The 22,556-nt window shown below is 57.4% G+C and overlaps 1 protein-coding gene across 1 annotated transcript in view; it reads right to left on the reverse strand.

The window, feature by feature from the left end:
• Positions 1-1,064: 1,064 nt before the first annotated feature.
• The window catches only part of TNRC18 (trinucleotide repeat containing 18), a 74,453-nt gene continuing 52,961 nt past the window's right edge, over positions 1,065-22,556 (reverse strand). The window contains 13 exon segments of the mRNA XM_019637505.1: positions 1,065-2,125; positions 2,473-2,547; positions 2,628-2,864; positions 5,964-7,108; positions 7,505-7,669; positions 8,409-8,525; positions 10,313-10,421; positions 10,501-10,576; positions 11,051-11,168; positions 12,379-12,520; positions 12,978-13,130; positions 16,162-16,592; positions 20,663-20,914. Coding sequence (XP_019493050.1) covers positions 1,919-2,125; positions 2,473-2,547; positions 2,628-2,864; positions 5,964-7,108; positions 7,505-7,669; positions 8,409-8,525; positions 10,313-10,421; positions 10,501-10,576; positions 11,051-11,168; positions 12,379-12,520; positions 12,978-13,130; positions 16,162-16,592; positions 20,663-20,914 — 3,227 coding nt within the window. The 3' untranslated portion in view covers positions 1,065-1,918.

Here is a 22,556-nt window from a genome sequence, read left to right on the forward strand (position 1 = left end):
GGCCAGACGCCGCCTTCCTCGAGTTGATGCTTCTGCTCGCCACGCTGTTCCCACCACCCGCAGTCATGAAACAGCAAAGCCCAGAATCTCGTTTGCACTGGGCCTCCGGGAGGGTACCCATGGGATCAGGGTGGAGGCGGACCTCAGGGAGCAGAGGGCGGCCGCGCCAGGACCAGGGCGCAGCCCCTCCAAACCACCACCGGGGCGCCGACACGCGGTCTCCGCACTGGCTCAGCGCCACGCAGCGCTCCGTCGTCGTCAGCTTCAGGTGTGGGCGTGGCTGGGAGCGCGCAGCTCCACATTTTCAAGGCAGGAGAGGCACGCCCTCCGGCCCGCATTGGCTGAGAACTTTCTGCGCCGATGGACCGGTCCTGTACCTTGGGCGCCTCGGGCCAGGCCCGGCTCTGCTGACCCACCGGAAACGCTGCGGGTGCAACCCAGAGTCTTCTCCTTCCCTTTCATTTAAATTAGCTCGAACTTAAATAGCCACATGTGGCCGGCGGCACCCAGGTCCTGCGCTGGAATGTCAGCAGCCCCACCCCCACCCCCACCAGGAGCCACATTCTGACACCAAGCCCACCGCAGCCCCCGAAATAAACCACTCCAGACAACAGTCTTTTTCCAATTATAGCTTTTTTCTTTTCTTTTTATGAAAAAGATCACACAGAATTCGCCAACAAACAAAATTCCAAAAGAAACTTAAAAAAAAAAAAAAGGAAAACAATAATTCCCCCAAAAAAACAAAACCGAAGTCTGGCTTTTCCTTCCCTTAAGATTGTCTGGACGAGGCCTCTGTCTCCCTGGAGGGCTCGGGGCTGGTAAGTGCTTTCGTGAGCAGAGGGCCCACAGCCTTGGCAGTCCCTCCTCTCAGCCTCTGCTCTCCCTAACTCCTTCTCCATCTGGGGGTGAGTACAGTACACCTGGGCCGGGGTGGCGGGCGGGTGGGTGTGCTTGGGACAAGGGGGGCCCGTGAAGCTGGGTGCTAGACACTCACAATCTAACAGGAAATAAAAAATAATATTCTGCACGTCAGAATGTGTTCGCTTTTTTTTTTATAATTTCATAGCTATTTTTCACAGTTTTAAAAAGTTTATATTTATATATATTTATATATATTTATCTTTATATATATAATTAAAAAGTTGACTCCATTTAAAGGCGTATGATACAGGGAGAAGTCTCTCGGTACAATAAAACTGTACAGGTTAAGGACTGCCGCCTCCCTCCGGGCGTGGCCGGCATGAGGGTTTCAGCACCATTGGGGTTGTCTGTAGTGTGAGGGTCTGGACCAGGCGGGTGGGCCCTGGCTGGGGCTTCAGGGCACGCAGCCCCCTCCACCTGGAGTCTGGCTGACACTGCCGGGCTCCCCTCACCTGGCTCTGTTCCCCAAGTCCAGGCCATCCTGAGATGGCAGAGGCCGGGCCCCTGGCAGGAGCCCAGTGAGGCTGGTGGGCATTGGGCCATCCCAGTCCCACGGTGGGCCGCTTAGGGTGGGCTCCATGCTGAGGGGGCTGGGCACTGGGATCCCAGGGAGGGCCCACAAGCAGCAGGAACCCCAGAGCAAGTGTCAGTTTGGTTCCTCAGAAAACCCCTCTGTCCACATCAGCCAGGGGGCACCGGGGTCCTGGGGCGTGACCTGCCCAAGTGCTTACAAGGTGCTGAAGGGGAGGCCTGAGGGGGCCAGGCAGAGCCATACCCTGATAGCTGAGAGGAGCTCCCGTCTTGGGAGGCACCGAGGGGTTTGGAAAGGGGGACTAGAGACGTGTGCACATGTGTGCACACACGTGCATGCATACGGGGCACACACATGTACACACTCACGCGCCAGGGCGTCCACGGGCACACTTGCATGCACACAACCAACGCACGTGGCCCCCAAGCCTGGCAGTGATATGGAGGTCCCAACAGCCACAGGCGCTCAGCAGAGCACGGGTACACCGTCAGTGGAGAAGATCATGCCCGTGGTGGGCTCGTAGGTGCCGGCGAGGTAGTACAGGCCCTCGCTGTCCTGGTGCTTCTTGGTCTTGAGCATCTGCTCGTACTGCTCCAGGCCCACCACCAGGCACTTGTGCGACACAGTCTGCACGTCGTTCTCGTCCACATGGGACGACTGGTACAGGGCGCGCTGCAGGCAGGGCAGGCAGGCAGCGTCAGGGGCGCGCTGGCGGGTGGGGAGAGGGAGGACCCCTCCCGGACCAGAGGACCAGGAAAGCGTGGGACAGAGACCCAGACAGGGTCCGAGGACAAGGATGGGCAGACTAAGAGAGACCCACAGACTGAGGGAGACCCAGAGACAGATTGAGAGATGGAAGGAAACAGACATAGACCAAGGGAGGCAGGCTGGGAGACAGAGACCAGGAAACAGCAGCTCAGAGGCCAAGGGGACACTGGAGCAGGCCCCTTCAGGCTGCGTGGGGAGGGCTTGAGGGGGTGCCCCGCTTCCTGCCCAGGGCCCGCAGCCCTCCTTCCTACCTCCATGAAGTCCTTCCTCTGGCTGGAGGCCCGCAGGGCGGCAGGGAGGCCGCGGCCAGACTTCTGGTCCCAGTGCTGTGCGCAGACAGGGCAGTGGTGAGCCCGGGCCAGCCTCGACCTCCCCGCTGCGCCCACCCAGCCGGCCGCAGGCTCACCTGGCCCTCATGGAGGCGCTTGCCCGGGCTGGTCTCCTCGGGGTGGTAGAACCACTTGACGCGCACCACCATGTTGCTGCCCCAGGACTCCCACATGCTCTGGATGCGGCCGATGTAGGGCAGGTTGGGGCGGCCGGCCGACAGGAACACTGCGCAGTCCCCAATGCGGATCATCTCCTTGCCGCGCACGATGGCCTTGTAGAAGAGCTTGCGGGCCTTGCCCTTCATGCCTCGGCGCTGCAGGACAGGTGGGGCGGGTGGGGCGGGTGAGGGAGAGGCCCAGGGCCCCTCCAGAAACTGGGGCGAGGGGGGCTCTGCAGGGTGTGGGGCAGGAGGGAAGGGAGCTCCCGCCGGCCCTAATAGTGCCCTCTCTCATCCCTCTGGCGTACAGACTGTGTGTCCAAGGGAACTTAAACTAAGCATCCCAGTGTTAAGAGGGTGACAACTGCCCGCTCTACAGCAGCGCTGGCAAATGGTGCCCCGAGCCCAGCAAGTGCCCACGTCCTCTGTGAACCCAGCAGTAAGTATCCTGGCTCCTCTCACTGGTCCTGACACCAGCCTTCAAGGCACAGCCAGGTCCCGGCTGACCCCCAATTTCCAGACAGGGGCAGTGAGGTTCAGGGAGGAGACGTAGGCAGTGAAGCTCTGGACAGCACGTCACTCAGCCAGCATGGCTGTCTCGCATGTGGGGGCTGCCACCAAGCACCCCTCCGGGGTCACAGAGCTCAGTCATCACCTCCCCTCAACAGCCTGACCAGGGGTGAGACTGGGGTGTGGGCTGTCCCTGGGACAACACCAACACCCAGGCACAGCCAACTCCCCGCAGTGGCTCAAAGCCAATTTCTTTTTTTACCTAAATCAGACAAACCTACATGCTAATTTCCTCCCTTTTCTAGCGGTCCCCTTTCTATTGGGTTGTCAGAAAACATAGAAAAAATACGTCATGACTTGTCCAACAACCCAATACTTTTAATTTACTGGATCCCTGGTGGTGACTGGCTTTTTGATGTCCCTGTCACCAATTTCTTGTGTTCTATAAACAGCTCAAGTTCTTTTCAGCTCAAGGCACGGTGTGAGTCAATTCAAGGTGAGATGGATGGCTATGGCTTCTAAACTGACTTGCTTTGACATCAGTTATGTCTTGGACATCCAGCAGCTAACGCCCCTTCCTACACACCCCACCCCTTGGTCCCTGGGGCTCCCCAGTAGGGCTGATCCCCCCCTGCGGCAGGCACAAGGCTTGGTCTGGCCAGTCTGGACATCCCGCCCTCCTCCTGGCCTTTGTAATGAGCTCAGGGGTGGGCCCAGGACCAAAGCCAAAGACATTCCACCAACTTTAGCTTGAACCCCTGGGAGGAAGACACATCCTTCCTCCTGTCACTTCTAAGCTGGTAGAATGCAGGCTGAAAGCTACTAGGGCTTCCTGTCCCGAGAAAAGGAAGACAGAGACAGACTGAAGCCTGAGGCATGGGCTCGAGATAGCCTTCAAGCCCCCGCCTAGATCCAGCTGTACCAACACCAGTCATCCCTGGACTTTTTCTGTTAGAGGCCAATAAACTTGGCCCTGTGCTCTGTAGTAGTAAGAGCAGCGAAACTAAGTGACACTAACAATGGAACATGCAAATGACAGATGCTAAAATAAGGAAATAGGCCAGTCACAGTAAAGGCAGGACAGTGACGATGTGCCTATCCTTGGCTCAGGAGCTGTCACTCCTGAATAGTCCTCTCAATAAAGCGTCTGTGTGAGCCTGGACTGTCTGGGTGCGGCTATGAGAATCTACTCGCTTCAGTCTGCTGTCCCTTTCAGCCAGGTGCCGGCCATCAGGCAGATAATCTGTGCCCTGCAGGGTCGCAGGGCTGCTCCGAATTCCAGTTAGTGTCTAAGGACAGCAGAAGCTGAAGGGGGGCGGGGGGAGCCTCCTGACTGCTTACTCTGAACCCCTTGCCCAGCAAAAGGAGAAATCCCCGTTCTACACTGCCTCTAGGTGACAAGGCTTGGGGCAGGGCGAGTGGCTAAAAGGCTGCTGCTAAGACAGAAACCCCCAGGCTGGAGTCCTGATTCATAACATTCCCCAACTTCTCCAGCCTGGCTGACTCACTCCAGGGTGCAGATGCAAATACGCCAGGACTTCCCAAGTTCTTATCTTAAGAGGAGCATTGCCGAGAGCCTGCCAGCTCATCCGTGTCACTCCCAAGCCCTCACTCTGCTCATCTGAGCTGGCAGGACCCGGCTTTGGAGAGGCAGGCCCAGCAGTGCATCTTGTCCCCACCAGTCTCAGGTGTGGCTTCAAAGGACCCTGGACTAGGGAGAAGGACGCTGTGGACAAACCTGGCTGGCTACACCCACAGACAAGGAGCCCATGGACAGGAGATGGCTGTTCCTGGCCAGGGACATGGGATGGGCTGGTGACCATGGGGGCCATTCCCCTTCTGCACGTGGAAGCTTCCTGTGTGCATGATGTGCAAGTGTGTGCATGTGTGTAGTGCAACGTGTATGTCTATGTGAGCATATGTATGCCCATAAGTATGTGCACATGTGTGTACTGTGTGTGCTATGTGTCCGTGTATGCAGATGGTAGGCAGGCACGGGCGGGCAGGGGAGCTCCTTCTGGAGGACCAACTGCCCTCTCCTACAGGGGTGGCCGTGTGACCCAGACCCGGCCGACCAGAACACTCTGACTTTCAGGCCACACTGATTAGCTCGGGAGTGGGCTCGTGATCCAGCCAAGCACAGGACACAACCCTGAACGCCTGGAGGCAAACAGGGAAAGAAGAGCCTTTTCTTGGGACTAACCTGGCCAGCTGGAAGCCTCGAGCCTCCTGCTGCACGGAGTTAAAGAGTAGCTGATGAGGTTTTTGTTTGTTATTTTGTTTGGTTGGTTTTAGCTGAGCCATCCTGCCACCTGTTGGCAGCTCAGCAGCAGCTCAGCTCGGCCGAGCCTCAAACCGCTGTTGCTCAGAGCTCGCACTCTTGAGCGAGCTCTTAACCAACTGAGCCACTCGGCCGGCCCTTTAAAGAGTAGTTGAGAATAAGCTAATGCCACGAGTCAGGCTGTTTGGCCGACAGGCTTCGAGAGACCCTGGTGCATGGGGACGCGACACCTGCTCAGGGGTGTGTGTTAGTTCTTGCACGTTTGCTTGGTTGAGTTCGCACAAGGGGCGGGTCTGGGTCCCAGGGACTAGGGGGCAGTGCTGAGACTCAGTGTACTTATCTACGACAGGGGTCGCCCCCAGCGCTCACCCCAACCCTCCACTGTGGGACTGCTCGGAGGGCAGGAGGGAAGGGAGGAGCCGGCACAGAGCAGAGAGACACCTGCAGACCCTCCGCCCGGCTACCTGGGTGGGCTTGCCGAACCACTTCCAGAGCTGCCGGGCAGGCAGGAAGGCGGCGATCTTGGGCCGGTTCTCCACAGACGGCAGGCGCTGCCGCTTGGCCAGCTCCTTGGTGGTGGGGAGGTGGACGCCTTCTCTCTTTTTGGGTCGGCTCTTGGCCCCGGCCGCAGCGCCAGCCTGAGCCTTGGACTGCAAAGTCTGCGCAGGCTGCGGCGGGGGGGCCTGGGGCTGGGGCGCCGGCGCCTTCTTGCCGGGAGAGTGGGCCGAGGACAGCGCCTTGCCTGCCTGTTTAGTCGCCTTGCTGGGGAGGGCCGGCGGGGCTGAGGGGCCGGCCGCGGGGCCGGGGGCTGCCTCCTCGTCCGAGCTGCAGGAAGAGTCGTCTGTGGTGGAGGATGAGGATGAGGACGAGGACGACGAGGACGACGAGGACGAAGACGCCCTGGAGCTGGAGGCCGCGCAGCCCCGGCTGCCGCCGGCCTGGCCCTCCTCCTCCCCGTCTGTCTCGGAGCTGCTGCTGCTGCCACTGTCGCTGCTGCCGCCGCTGCCGGACTCCTCGGCCCCGTCCTGCTCAGCCTGGCCCTTGTCTGGGCTCTTGGGGCTGCCCGAGTCCTCGAACGGGAGCCCGGCCGCAGGGTCCTGGGCCAGGTGGCCGTCCCCGGCCTTGGGCCGGGCCACCTTGGGCTCCTGCCAGCCCCCAGCCCCGGGGTCCTCCCGCAGGAGCAGGGCCTCCTTGGCCTTCTTGCTTTTGGGCGACGTGACGCCCTCGTGGTCCAGCTTGACGAGCAGCTCGGCCTCCTCCGCGGGCCTCCGGGCACCCTTGCTGGCTGGTTCCTCAGCAGCCCGGGCCTTCTTGGGCTTGGGGCGGGTGGCGGGCATAGTGATGGGCATGGTGACGAGGGGGGCAGGGGCCAAGGCCGGGGCTGGCGCCGGTAGCTCCCCAAAGGGCTCGGGAGCTGGGCAGCTGGCAAAGGTGGACGGCGCTGGGCTGGGCTGGGGGGGTGCTGGGCGAGCTTTGGGGGCTTTGGCCCGCTTGTCCACGGGTTCTGGGGGGCTCTTCTTGGAACTTGGGGTGCTGATGGGCTCCAGGGCCAGTGGGGCACTGGGGACCTCATCTGTTGAGGCCCCTTCCTCCAAGACAGTAGCTCTGTCTAGAAGAGAGAAGGAAGAAGCAACGGTGGGGCAGGGCCAGGGCCTCCCGAGCCAGAAAGCCCGTTACAACCCTGCTTGGCCAGCTCCCGCGCAGGGCCTGGCACAGCACCCTCTCTGGGCCTCAGTCCCACAAATGTGGACCCCGAAGTGGTCCTCAGTAGCCTGGGCTCTAAGCCCGAAGCACTTCTCTCTGGGTTCTGCAGCAAACACACCCTGGCTGAGTTGCAGCTCAAACTCTGACAGATCTGCCTCCTGAGCCTCAGTTTCCTAATCTGTCAAGTGGGAAGAGGAGCAGCACAGCTCCCACCAAGGTGGGAAGACCCGCGCGCAAAGCAGGTCCCGCCCGCGCCTGCCCCACCCTCGAGCCTCGGCCAGGCAGGCTCGGGCCAACGTACCACCCTTGGCTTTGGTGCTAGGTTTGCGCCCGCGCCCTCGCGCCTTGGCACTGGGCTCCTCGGACCCTGGCGCACCCCCATCTTTGCCGTCCCCGGTGTCTTTGCTGGTCTTCCGGCTGCGGCGCTTGGCACTTGGCACCAGGAGGGCTGGGGATGGCTCAGCACCTGCAGGCAGGACAGACCGGGGTCAGGCCCATGCCTCCACTCTCCCAGCCTCCCGGGCGTTGTCTGTCATGAGAGCAGGGATGGGGAGGAACCGATGAAACTGCATAGCTGACCCCATTCGGCCTGCCGGATGGCTACAGGGACAACACTCAGGTGTCTGCACACACAAGGAGCCCAACGGGGACTCCTCCAATGAACGGACTGGGCAGAGATGAGCAAAGACGCTGAATTTTATGGTTTTGCTGATCCACTTGGAGGGTGCTACAAACCACGGAGGTTCAGGACCCCTGGACGTCAGGCAGCCCTGGGTCCAAGTCCTAGCTCTGCCTCTGCCTAGTTGTGGGACCCTAGGTAAGCCATTCCCCCTCTTAGAAGCCGAGTTTCATACTGGTTGGTCAAAGGGGATGGTATTTCCAGACACAAGCACGGAGGCAAGAACTCAGCACTATCACGGACAGACGGAGCACAAAACTGACAACAATTACTGACCAGCCTCCCACAACCTGGGTTGCCTGGCCCGTGGCTACCTTGATGGGCCTTGGGACACAAAAGCTGGGAGACCCTGGTATCCCCTTTCCCATGCCTGTTCTGGGAGCCCCTGCCCATGGTTTCTGCCATTTCTATCCCCTGTGGGTGCAAGAAGTGGTCCAGACCGCCGACAGGGCCCAGAGCTGGGGTCGGAGGGTAGCCAGGCGAGAGCCGGGGGTCGGCCTGGCCAGGGTGCAGGCCCAGCACTCACACTGGATCTTATAGTCGGGAGGCAAGAGGCGGATGTGTGAGAGGGGTATCCTCCCTGTGTCTCCATCGTCAAACTCCACGGTGATGAGGTCCCCGTCATCCTCGAGGCCCAGCAAGCCTGTTGGAAGAAGGTCAGGGTGAGGGGAGGCCCGGGACCAGCAAGCAGCTGGTGGTGCAGGATGTGGGCCTCAGAGCCACGCAATCCCAGCGGGAGCACTGGCTCTCCTGATTTCTAGGACACAGGCCTGTGTACACTCAGCCCCAAGACCCTCCCCAAAGTCACATAAAGGAACAGCAAGGGCAGCAAAGGACAGAGGGAGTGGGCACGCAGACAGCAGCAGGTGACAGTGCCTCCACTTTGGAGGAGGCTATCCACATGGACAAGCAGGAAGAGACTGTGGCCTCGGCTTTCTCTGCTCTGTCAGGGGCCTGGAAGGAGGTGATGCCTCCCCAGCACAACAGTCCTGCCTGCTACTGTCACAGGCCCTCCCCATGCACAGAGCTGCTAGTCCACTTGCTGAGGACTGAAAGGATGGCCTCTAACATAAGACAGACACAGAACAGAGAGCTAAGGGAGCTAGAAGAAGGAACACGGAACCCCCAGAGACAGGGGGTGGGGGATGTACATGGATGCAGAAAGATAGGGAGGTAAAGAAATCTGAAACAGAATCAAAATATCCTAGCAGAAATTAAAAAACAATGTATCCATGAAACAAAAAGTTACTTAAAAAAATATTCAGAAAATAAGAAAGAACTCTAGGAATTTTTTAAATGAGAGCCCTGAACTTCTCAGGCAACACTGGAAGCTAAAATGGAACAATGACTGTGAAAATTATTTCCATCCTAGAATTTATACTCAACTCAATCGTCTCTATAAAGATTAGGGCAGACGAGAGATTTTGGGCACGCAACGCTCTTCAGGGTTTACTTCCCGCGAGCTTTTCTCAGAAAGCTACAGAAAGATCCTCCAGTAAAACGAGGAGCTTGAGACGGGGAAGAGAAAGACGGGATGCGACACAGGACAGAGGAATGGAATTCTCATAACGATGGCGCAGGGAAGTCCCAAGGGTGACACCCATGAGGTGGGCCTGGAAAGCAGCTGCCCACCATGGTTCCAGGGGACAGAAAGCTCCGGGACACCTGAATCAACATGACCTTTTACCGTAGTAAGAGGACTTCAGGTGGCGAAAGGATGGACTATATTTGGCATGTTATTTGTTTGCTTGTTGATGCAACAAACACCCATATTCCCATCTCCTGGATATGCTGGTTTTGCAGGAGCCAAGGGTGCACCACCTGAGTACCTGCCATTTTTGTCTGTCTGACATCCATGCCTACATCTTCTGGGGTACCTGCTATTTTTGTCTGCCCAGCTTCCAAGCTCTCTCATTCTGCTAACAAAGCGCCAGCTTTCCTGGGGAAGCCACCTTCCTAACTCCTCCTGGCCCCGTGTAAAATCAGGAAGCCAACTTCACTCATTAGCTTCAGGGACAAGCCCATGACACAGGTCCAGCATGATCAGTGGGGTCAGCGAAATCCACATGATCCAAGCCAGCTCAGTAGGACTCCATCCTAGGACTTATATTTGAAAAGTGAGATGTTCTCTGATGATGGGATTTAAGATGGTGAAATATGGTCCCAAGGAGTTGGGTATGAAGCCAGCACAGATGAGAGCACTGCAGACGGACCCTGACAGCCTGAGTCCTGATGACACCGTGTGAACAGTACCTAGGTCCAACCCACCCACAGGCTCTGTAAGTTTTCGGTTATACGAGCCAATGAAATTCTTCATGCTTAAGCCAGTTAGAGTTGGGTACATGGGCCAAAGTATTCCATGCTGATACATTAGGAAATGGGTGTCGGGGGGCGGTGCTGGGGAAGGTGTTGGGGGCGGGGGTATCCCACCTCGGACCACGGTGCCCGGGTAGAGGCACCGGTACTGCTGGCTCCAATAGGCGGCGATCCTGGTCCCTTGTGGCAAGAAGCGCGTGGAGGCCGGCCTCACATCGATGATCTGGGAAGGTGAAGGACTGAGCACCAGGCAGTGAGCAGGCCAGCCAGCACCCCACCCTCCCTGCCTCCCCCCCGCTCACCGCCTCCTGCAGCAGCTGCTCCAGGCAGTAGATGTGGGGCCGGTTCCCACGTTCGCCCTCCACCACCACTCGGTATCTGCAAGGCCAGGGCAAGAGTGGTGTGAGCTGGCAGGGGCCGGGCCTGCCCCACAGGGACTCCCGTGCCCCAGCCTCCCGGCCCACCCGTGCCAGCTCTGCCTCCCAGACCACCAACATGGGAACATCAGCATTTTGAGGATTACTGACTTGCTATAGAAACTTGGGGCCAAGTGTCTCCCCTCTGGGCCTCAGTTTCCTCATCTGTACAACTGGGGCTTGCAGATCCTAGCGGCCAGCACGCTATCTGCTGCCCCTTCCCACTGAGCCCCCTGGGATCCCCTCAGAGTGGACGGCCTTCAAGAGTCCTCTGAGCCTACGAGCACCCTGACAGGCAGGCACCACTTGCCCGGCTCTATGAGGGGCAGCCACCTACCCAGAGGCCCAGCAAGGCACCCTGGGTGCAGGACTGGGCGAGGCCTTCGGCTCTGGGCCTGGTGCTGCGCCCCACCCAGCGCCCTGGACCCCCACTCACATGTCTGGCGAGTGCACCGTCTGCACATGCCCGGCGTACAGCAGCTTGTCGTCCATGGGGATGAGCACACGCAGGCCGTCTTTTAGCTCGTCCTTGTCGATGATGCAGGAGCGCGGGGCTGCAGGACGGGGCAGCGCAGCGGGGCTGGAGCCGGGGCACCCAGAGACCTCCCTCCCTCCTGGCGTCTCCCTTCGCCCAGGCCCGCCCCTCTGAGAACAGGTGCCTGGGGGAGCCTGGTGGCATGTGTGTGCTCGTGCATGTGCCCAGATGGGCCTCGGGCAGGGACATGCATGCAGGTAGCAGTGTGCACACACGGGGGTCCATGTCTGGAAAGAGCCCAGGTATACGTGAACTGGGTGACAGCCTACATATGCTGCCCCTCCCCATCCCAAAGACCACCACCCTCGGAGGCTGGGCATGAGGCTCTGGGTCATCAGTGCTCACTGCTGGCCCCTCAGCCACACCTCTGGGACTTGCCATCCTAGAATGCTCTTTGTTCTGGTGGAAACCAACCCCCACAGGCAAACTTCCCATCAAAAGGCCTTGAGAGGCCTCATCGGCCTCCACTTTTCCTCTCAAGCCTCCGGCAGCATGGCCATGAGAACACACCTGGTTAGCCCACCGGTCCAAGGGATGGATGGCCAGGGAGCAGAGCAGCCCATGCGTCGGCGGAGTCCTACCCATCCCGTTAACATGGGAGCAAGCCCAGCCAAGGTAGCCCTGCCACCAGCTGTCCCACCCATCCCGCCAACACCAGTGGCACCCCTTCCCTCCTCACCTGCCCACCCATCTACTCTTCCTGCCTTGTGCACTCACACCTGCCCCCATCCACCTTCCTGCTGCCTCACCATCACTGGATCCTGGGCCATGGCCTCCCAAGTAGACTCCCTGCTCCCCTTGAGGCCCCTCCAGTTCATTCTATACACAGCAGTCAGAGAGCTCGCTTCAAAATCGATCTGACCGCACGGACCCCCCACTTACAACCTCTGACAGCTTCTTGTTTTCCTTAGACACAAGACCAAACTCCTCACCAAGGCCCATGAGTCTGGGTGATGTGCCTCTGACCCCTCCCCAGCCCAAGGCTGTCTCTCGCCCCCAAGCTTACTAAGCCAGAGACAAACTGGCCTTCTGTCAGTTTAGCTCCGGTACTAGGCCCCACCTAGCCTCAGGGCCTTTGCACACGCCATTTCCCCAACACTGTCCCTCTTGCTGCCCACTCCCCTGTGCTAGCTCAACCCTTGCCCATCTCAGACCATGTGACTTCCCCAGGGGAACCTCCTGCACCCCACATTCCAGGCCTGGGCCCACACACCACTGCAGGCATGTACCTGGCGTTAGTGGCCGCTCCACAGCCCCGCCACGTGGCAGGTGCTCATCCTCGGAGAAGCTTGAGTCCTGGTTGGGTTCAAAGTCCTCCTCAGCGGCCATGCTCTCCATCAGCTTGCTCACGGCTCCCCCTTTCCCCCGGTTCTGGGGACAGAACATGGCAGGCCAATGGCTTAAGATATGACATGCACATCCTACCTGGCTGGGGACCCTCCTTGGAAACCCAGGGTCAGTGAGGCCATAGTGGCGTCGGCCACACGTGCAGTGGGGGGCCCAAGCTGGGCTCACCCCGGAGGCCAGAGGGAGGACGAAATGGGTCCGTCACACTGCTGTCCAGGGCCTGCACGTGCTCGGTACTGTACGTAATATTTGTCACCACGGCAGGTGCCTTGGTTACCTCCTTGGAGAAACTGAGGCAGCATCTCCAGCCACATGCAATGCATTTGAGGGGAAATAGTGCAGCCAGGGGCTAGCCAGCATGGGGGCCAGGGCACACGGAGGCATGAACCATCTGCCAACTAGCTTAAGAAATCCACCCACGCCTGGGGGGCCCCGTGGGGACCCTGCAGGACCTGACTCATTTGGGTGTGGCAAGCCTCACCTCCTTCTTCACCTCCTTCCCTTTGGCCTTGGCCTTGCTCCTCTTGGCAGAGGCCGGAGAGCTGGTGTGAGGGGCCCGGGCCTCGGGGGGCAGGGTGGGCGCACGAGGTGGGGGCAGCGTGGCTCCTGATCCCGCCTCCTTCCCCTTCTTCTTCTGGAGGGGAAGCAACAGACGCGCCATGAGAGGCAGGAAGGCCTGGCTTCCGAGTCCTCCTGGAAAGCTCGCCCTCCTGAGAACAACACACTCTCCTTCCGCCCACAAGGACTTTTCATTTCAATCTTGTTTTATTACGACTATGTATTACTTGTAAAAAAAAAAAAAAAAGGACAACACCTAAGTGTATGTAAAGCATGTCTGTGTATGAGTCCCTCTCCAATGAACCTATCGATTGCAACACAGTGTGCCCTTCCAGAACCTTCCACAAACACATACAAGCATGTGAAGGCTATACAGACACATCTGTGCATGCACATTTTTTTTTTTAACCTGAGCCATCCTGCCACCTGTTGGCAGCTCAACTTGGGCCGGGAATTGAACCGGCAACCCTGTTGCTCAGAGCTCGCACTCTTGAGCGAGCTCTTAACCAACTGAGCCACTCGGCCCGCCCAATATTTTTCTAAACAGTATTTTTTTAAACACAGATGGAAATTTACTGAAAGTCCCACTTTGCAACTTTGTCCCCCCAGGATGTCTAATCCACACAGAGGGAGCCTCTTTTGTTATTGTCAACAGCTGCCCAATGTGGCGCTCGGTGTGGGCGAACCACAATGCATTCAATCACCCCCCAATGGTGCCTCCATTTTTTTGCTCTTCCAAAAGATGTCCCCAAAGACAGTACAGGTGAGTTCTGCAGGCATATTGCCAGGAAGAGCATTTAAACCCATTTAGCTGCCTGAGTTGCTTCCAGAAGGCAAGTGCTACTTCCCCTCACCCCAGAAGAGAGGGCAGTGCCACATCCATCCCAAGTCGAAGCCCCCAGTGTGTGAAACGGGTGGCTCCCCCTGGCTGGTGGAGTGGAAACCAGTCCAAGGGCATGGGAACCGTGCACGGCTTCATCGATCAAAGAACTGGGAACAACCTAGATATCCAGCAACCGGTCAGAGATGCTGGTGCGTCAAGAGATGCAGCTCAGCTTTTATTACACAGGTGAGAGTCCTGTCCCAAGGCAGAGGCACTGTCATGGGCAAACGGAAACGATGACGCTTTGCCAACAAGCAGGCTCGAGCTGAAATCAGAGTGATCCAGAGGTGACGGGCTGTGGGGGCGAGGGGGTTACTTTCTGCTTTTAAAAGAGACATGCTTACAACCAAACGACCAAGTCAAGGGACCAGAGCAGGTGGAAAATGAAGAAACAGAAAAAGATAATACTGGGCTAATGTTACCATGACAACAGCAGAAGTCGCAGCTTCCGTTATCAGATGAGTGAAATGCAAAGCAAACAGCATTAAAAGGGACAAAACAGGAGGTGTTATAGGGATAAAAGGTATTCAGTTTAATCCCCATTTGGGGGGAAATATACATGTCTATGTACACATATACACATTATATTTTCTTGTATCTGATGTATGTTTTAATCCTGTTCTCATGTCTGAAATCGGAAGGCATCTTGGGGGTCTCCTACATCCCTTGGAATTTCCTGGGTCTTAGGGGCGTCTTTTGTTCTAATGAGGTCACTGTTGGTCCTTCGGGGAGAGGAAAGGGGCGGGAGGATGAGTTAATGGTCGATCATACCTACGTGCTGAAGCCTCCACAAAACCCCTCGACGACGGGGTTTGGAGAGCTCCCAGGTTGGTGAACACGGGGAGGTGCTGGGAGGTGGCACGCCGGAGAGGGCGTGGCGGCTCTGGGTCCTGCCCCCAGACCCTGCCCTGTCTCTTCCACTGGCTATTCCTGAGTTATGTCCTTTATCATAAACCAGTTAATGTAAGTAAAGTGTTTTCCCCAAGTTCTGAGTCATTCTAGTGAATATCAAGCCTGAGGAGGTGGTCATGGGAACCCCAATTTACAGCCAGTTGGTCAAAGTACAGGTGCCCTGGACTTGTGACTGGCATCTGAAAGGAGGGGCAGCCTCAGAGGTTGAGAGCCCTGGGGGTCTGTGCGAACTCCAGAGTAGGTGTCAGACATGTTGTGAGTAGAGGGAGCACGTTTTCCTCTATAAATAAATTACGTATATGTGGTAAAGAGGTTAGAACCTGCCTGGGCCCCACCATGGGTCACCTGGGATGGCCATCATCATCATCATCATCATCAAATATTCCAGCACCTTTTCTCCAAGGTTTGCAAAAACCTTCAGCAAACAAGTGGTGAGCACAAATCAAGGTGCCTGTGGATAACACTCAGATGCAGTCCCTTCCTCACTACCACCCGTTATCAGGAAATCAATGCCAAGTCTCGTGCCCTTTTGTGACTTTCTCTAGAATGTCACTGTCATTTGAGGTTGATCCTCCATTAGGGATACGGGGTAGAGAGGCCAGAACACTGTCAAGAGCTGGCTGTGAGGTTTGAATGCAACTGCCCAAAGGGAGAGCAACTGGCCACTAGCTTCCTAGCGGCCAATGCAAAAAAGGTAACAGGTGTAATCATCATAGAGTTCTCAAAGCCAGTGTTCTCAACCTGGGTGTCCATGAAAGAATTTGGGGATGGGAAAAAAGAAAACTCATCTCTATTTTCACCAACCTCTGAAGAAACGAGGTTTTCCTTCAGGTATGAGTAGAGGCCACAAATCACAATAGGACCAGCAGTGCCTATGACTGTCACCAACAGAAATCGCTGTCATGTAGCGCATGACAGTTACTGCAGAGACCTTAAAATATCACTTGTGCTCATCACTTCAAATCGATGGCACTCACTAGGCCCGCTACGGGCTCCTTATCAGAGACACACACGAAGCAGCACTCGGAAGTGCGGCATTCCAGTATTCCGATAACTGCATTTTGGTGTCACTGTTGTCCTTTGGGGTCCGTGCACTTCACTCACATTGAGAATTCTGAGACAAGAGGCAGAAGGGCCTCGGTCAGGAAGGAGAGGCCTAGCTTTTCCTGGCACCAGGTCTGAATGCCCCTCTGGGCGGCACTGCCCCCAGGGCCTTGTGGTTCACACTGGAGCCACCTCCCAAGGCTGGAGGAGCCGGGCCTGGAGTCCGGGGACCCCTCCCGGCGGTCCCACCCCTGCGCGGAGCCCCTACCTTCCTGGGGTCCTTTCTGTCCTTGGCACGGCCGGCGTCCTTGCGTGGGCTCAGTGGGCCGCTCTTCCCACAGCGGCCGGGCTTGGCGGCGACGGGTGCCGTGCTGCTGGGAGCAGGGGCAGCAGCGGAGGCGTCGTGCAGGAAGATGCGCTCACTGCGCCGCCGTGCCCACAGGTCGTCGTCACTGGCCTCTGGCCCCGCCTCTAAGCCGGGCTCCCGGGGACCCCGAGGTTTGCGGGCCTTGCGCCCCTTCTCTGCCGCCAGCTTGGCCTTGTCGGGCCCAGTGGAGCCGGAGCCCCTGGCGCCAGGCACGGGTGCCGCCAGGGAGGGGCCTGGCTCCCCCAGCCCCTTCTTCGGCCGCAGCAGCCCCGCAGGTGACCGCTTCCGCACCTTGACCTCACTCTCTGAGTCAGTGTAGTCGAACTCTGTGCCTGGATGTGGAACGAGGGAGCGGGGCTGTGGACAGGGGCTCGTGGGGCTCCCACTTCCCACCCAGCCAGCAGCCCTGGCCACCAGCACGAGGCCACAGTCCCATCCCTCCTCCAAGGGACCTCACTGCCTGGGAGCCTTCTCCCCATTTCCAGGAGAGGAGCCTGAGGCCCAGAGGAGGCGAAGGACTCACCTGGCCACATGCCTGAGAGTCTTGTTCCCGACCCGCCGTGGCTGCCCAGACTCTGCCCCCTATCCCTCTACCCAAGAGCATCATCTAGAAGGTGAAGACTACCGCCTGGGCCTGGGAGCTTCTCCTCTGCCTCATGTGTGCCCCATGAGAATCCCAAAAGCCAGGAAGGTGAGCAGGGAGGGCCCCACGCCTACGGGGCAGCAACTGTAAGGGAGGCGGGCGGGAAAGCCCAGCTGAAATCCCCGAGCCCCGGGCCTCGCCTCAGCTTCCTGGCGCTGTGTCTCAGAGCTGGGAGGTCCCTGGCACCTGCTCCCCTTTACAGGGGGCGGGCCTCACTTGAATCCACACCACCCTGGGGCCCACCTTCCCTTCCCACAGCCAATGGGCTAGCTTCCTTCTGCCGTAGGGCAGCCCTGACTCAGACCCTCAAGGCCAGCGGGCCCTGAACACACAGCATCTGACTGCAGGGCTCACCAACACCCAGCTGCCCTCCGTCCTTTCAAACCTCCAGGCCGTTGCTTCTGCTGGTCCCTCTGCCTGGAGCACCACCTCTCTCACCCCTGACCTCTACCTGGAGAACTGCAGCCTCCTTTATGAGAAGACGCACTCATCACCCTGGGGAGTCCTCTGTCCACACCCCCATCACCACAGGCACACATCACACTGTAGGGGCTCCTGTCCATGTCTGCCTATCCATCCCGCTCCACCTGCCTCCCCCAAGAAGTAGATCCCTGAGATCTCCTGGAGCCCCCAACATTGTGCAGCTCAGAGCCTTGTCCAGAGCTGGTGACCAGGGAAAGCACCTAAACAGGGGGTGAGATGGCACTTCTCCCTGGGGATGGGAGCTTGAAGGTTTATTCCTCCTCCAGGCAGACGCCAGGGACGAGATGTCAGTGACAGCCCCTGGGCTGACCGCTCCGGAGGAAGACTCGCCCTGAGTCCCACAACACATGGGTCGAGAAGCCAGGGCCAAACTTCTGGCCTCCTGACCCCTGGGCAGCCGGCAGCCTGCCCACGAGGGCTCCTGTGGGAGGCCAGGCCCCATGGCCCTGACAGATGCAGCCGCAGCAGCGGGCACCGGGAGGGCGGAGGGGGCACACTCTGTGGGAAGGAGCCACTTGCAAAGCTTAATGATCCCATTAATTAATCTTTTGTTAACGGACTTCCCGCCACACAGGGAGGCAGCTGGGGGCTTTCATGGCTGATTAGAGTGCGGGCCATAAAACACAGGCTGCAGAGCTCTAACGTGAGGATAAGGGAGTGAGACCCCCGCCTGATGACAGCCCTTCTGCAGAAAACCACCAGGAAATCCAGATGCACAGAAAACACTGCAGTGCACTATGTAGGGAGGGGGCTCTGGAGAGTGGACAGAGCAGTGACAGAGAGGGGACATGTGCTTAGGAGAAGGGAGAATGGAGCTACATGGGTAGGATCGGGTTGGAAGTTAAATCCTTTTGAGACCGATAGGGCAGCATGAACAGTGCCCGAGACAGAGGAAGTGGTCTCTATGAGGGCGCTGGACGGGAGGGGGTGGACACGATGAAGCTGAGAGACAGGGAAGGGCTTGCCCAAGCCTCAGCCAGCCATGCTGTGTGGGAGCAGGGAGCACAACTCACATCCTGACCCCCACCAGCACCCTGTGCTCCTGCCTCCTGCCAAATAGACGACAGTAAAGGAGGAACACGGGAACAAAAAAAACAGACAAAAAATAAAAAAACAAAAGGGTAAGTAAGACATAACAGATTGAAAGTTAAAGGATGAGGAAGATATACCACACAAACAGTAACCAAAAGGGAGCTGGACTGGCCATACTAATATTACACAAAAGAGACCTGAAGATAAAAATTGTTACTAGACACATAAAACGACATTTTGAAATGATAAAATGGTCCATCCGTCAGGAAGATGTAACAATTATAAACGTATAAAAGATTATACATCATTACCAAGTGGGATTTATCCCAGGACTACAATGTAATCAACCATATCAATAAAATGAAGGACAAAAATACATGAACACCTCAACAGACAGAAGAAGAAAGAAGACGGTCCATGTTCATGGACAGGAAAATTCACTATGGTCAAGATGTCAGTTCTTCTCATCTCAACTTAATTTATAGATTCAAAGCAATGTCCATCAAAATCCCAACAAGGTATCTTGTGGATATCAACAAACTAATATTAAAGTTTATATGGAGAGAAGTCGACAAACCCAGAATAGCCAACGCAATAGTGAAGAAAAAGAACAATATCAGAGGACTAACAGCGCTACCTGAACTTCAAGACTTCCTATAAAGCAACGGTAATCAGGACGGTGCCGTATCGGCAAAAGCACAGGCAGGCAGATCAATGGAACAGAATAGAGAGCCCAGAAATAGACTCCCATAAATATAGTTAAGTGATCTTTGACAAAGGAGCAAAGGCAACACAATAGAGCAAAGATAGTTTCTTCAACAAATGGTGCTGGAACTGGACAGTCACATGCAAAAAAAAAAGAGAGAACCTAGACACAGACCTTACTCCCTTCACAAAAATTAACTCGAAATGGATCACAGGCCTATATGTGAAACACTAAACTATAAAACTTCTAGAAAATAACACAGGAGAAAAACTACATGACCTTAGGTTTGGCAGGGAAATTTTAGATACAACACCAAAGGCACAATCCACGCAAGAAAGAACTGATAAACTGGACTTCATTAAAATTAAAAACTTCGGCTTTGCCAAAAACACGGTCACAAGAATGGAAGGACAAGTCATAGACAGGGAGAAAATATTTGCAAGACGCATCTGACAAAAGACTGTTATCCGAAACATATAAAGAACTCTTTAAACTCAACATTAAGAAAACAAAAAACCTGATTTTAAAAATGGGCCCAAAACCCTCACAGACACTTCATGGAAGGTACACAGATGGCAAATAAGCACACGAAAAGGTGCTCCACATCCTATGTCATCAGGGAAACGCAAATTACAACAATGAAATCCCACTACACACCTATAGAGCGGCTGAAATCCAAAACACTAACACCAGTGCTGGCGAGGACGTGGACAGCAGGGACCTCAGTCACTGCTGGTGGGGACGCAAATGGTGCGGCCACTTTGGAGACAAGTTGGATGGTTTCTTCCAAAACTAAACATCGTCTTACCATTAGATCCAGCAACCATACTCCCTGGTGTTTACCCAAAGGAGCTGAAAACTTACGTCCACACAAAACCTGCACACAGATGTTTACATCAAGTTTTATTTATAATTGCCCAAACTCGGATGTCACCAAGATGTCCTAGGTGCCCTTCAGTAGGTAGATGGATAAATAGACTATGGCCTGTCCAGACAGTGGAATATCAATGACTGCTAAAAAGAAATGAGCTATCAAGCCATGACAAGTGGATGGCAAGCCAGGCTAAGAGCGGGACACAGCACCTGAGAACGCCCCCGCCGGGCCCGGCCCCAGGCTGTAAGCCCTGTGGGGCTGCCCCTCTTCCTGCACCTGTTTCTCCTTTGTGCTTAGCCAGCTCCCGCGTGGGAACTCCCACTTAGCCGACTCTCTCATGGGTGTCACCAACCTGCAGTGGACACCCCCCCCCCGCCTCCCCAAGCTGGGTCAGGGGCCTCCCTTGGGCTCCTGCAGCCCCCCGGGGTGCAGATCTGAGGCCTCTGCTTCCCAGAACAGGCTGCCATCGGGCACCTGAAGGGCAGAAGGGTCAGGCCATGTTTGAAAGTGATTGCATAGCCTTGAAGACCCCTCCTTGGGCACCGCAGACCAGGACCCAGATCCCCAACGAGCTCTGCCCCTCCCCTTCTCCGAGTCTCAGTTTCCTCACCTGCAGGACGGGGCAGTGGAGCCTCCTCCCGGAAGCACACCTGCCAGCACTTACCCATCAGGCTCTGCCGTTCCTCCTTCTTCCGGGCCTTCTGCTTGGCCTCCAGCTGCACCACCGACAGGGACGGCCCCACCGTGGGGCTGGGGAGGGCGCTGGCTGCAAAGCGGGCCAGCAGGCCCAGCCCACTCTCCTCCAGGCCTGGTGACAGGGCCCGCTCCCGGGCCCCCAGCCTATAGCTGCCGTCAGCGTCGTCCTCCTCTTCCTCCAGCTCATCTTCCTCGTCTTCGTCCTCCTCGGAGCTCTCATCTGGCATGCAGAAAACAGGGGGCGAGTCAGAGCCTTGGCCGGGCGCACACCGCCCCCACCGCCCCCCGCCCTGGCCGGAGCGCCAGCCTAGCTCCTCACCAGCTGGGGGTGGATCCTGCCTCCTCCAGAACCAGCCCACGAACCCCCTGATGGCCCAGTGCCCCCATCAAAGCGAGCCCAAGCCTTGAGCATCCTGGACAGCCCAGAGGTAGGCAGCGGCTTTGGGAATCACAGTGGGTTTCTGTCAGGGGGACACAACATGCACCTGTGCTGTGGGAGGGGACACACGGACAAGGACTGGAGACAGCTCTCTCCACGGTCTCACACGCGCGCACACACACACCCCGACATACAACATGAAGGCTGAGGAAGGAGGCAGGAGAGGAGAGGAGGAAAGAAGGGGCTGAGGCGAGGAGAGGGACAGGAGAGGGCCTGGGCGCTCAGGCTGGGAGTCCAGGCACAGGCGCCTGGGGCGTTTTGGGCAGCTGGAGGCCTGTGGGCTGCTGGCAGGAGAAGGTGGAGTTCGGTCTCTTCTTGGGGGAGTGGAGGGAGTTGGGAACACCCACGATTGAAGCCCTGCGCAGTCTCTGGGGTCCAAAGTTGGCACCCAGTAACACCCCCCTCTCTGGGGCACCTGGGGCAAGTCCCTGGCCCTCTCAGAACCCTATTTTCTCATCTGTGGCACAGGGTGACCCTCCCAGCCCACCCCCAGCTAAGGGAGCATCTGAACGAGACCATCTATATGTAGGAGAGAGTGCTTTGCAAGAGTGAGGAGGGTTAAACATGCACAGAGCCACCTTGTTCTGAGAAAAGAAACCGCTGTCCCCACCAGTGAGAGAGCCAGAGGCTGGCTATGCCTCTGGACCCGCGGGGAGTGGGGAAAGGTGAGAGCTGGCTGGCTGGCCCAGGCCCAGGGGGCTCAAGCACTCAGACAGCAGAGCAAGACTCGAACCCAGGGCTGGGTGTCTGTCCTGTCGCCCACGGTCTAGCGAAAACACTGAAGGAGCCCGCCTGTCTCTCCAGTTGGTGACTAGAGACGTGCCTCTCCCCAGGACCTGGCCCTGCCACTCTAGCCATGGGGACGAAGGCAGGGAGGGTGGCAGCACAGGTGGGGCGAGCCGGAAGGACCAAGCTCCCACACATGAACCAAGCCTTCCACCAAGAGAGGCAGTCTAAAAGTACAGGCTTGCTCTGACCTTCCCAGAGAGGCAGTCGCCTAACTCCACAAGGGCAGGCAGGCGGGATAGCGTCAGGGGCCGGCTCTGCCCGTGAGACACCACGGCGGACGAGCCCAAGCGTGCTTGTCTGCCCAGAGCACTGGGAGCGTGACGGTGGCTCCGGGGAGCGATGGCCAAGGCTGGGCCAGGCCGGGCTGGAGAGAGATGCGGTGACCAGGGTGGGGCCAGTCTGGGCTCGGGAAGAAGACAGACGGCCAACTCCACGTTCTCCTGCCAATGCCCCAAGCCACCTCTTCGCTTGAGTGCAAAACCCGCGGCCGAAAGTGGCAGCCCAGGGTACTGATGAGAGTAGAGGCTCTTTCTGTCCACCCACTTATTGCAGGGAACCCAGTTTCTGCTGAGTGACCCCTCAGCGAGGGAAGCGGTGATGGGCTTAAGGAATCACTAAAGGGAGTCGAGAGAGG

This window comes from Hipposideros armiger, unplaced genomic scaffold (assembly GCF_001890085.2).
Source record: "Hipposideros armiger isolate ML-2016 unplaced genomic scaffold, ASM189008v1 scaffold_33, whole genome shotgun sequence".
Taxonomy (NCBI): domain Eukaryota; kingdom Metazoa; phylum Chordata; class Mammalia; order Chiroptera; family Hipposideridae; genus Hipposideros; species Hipposideros armiger.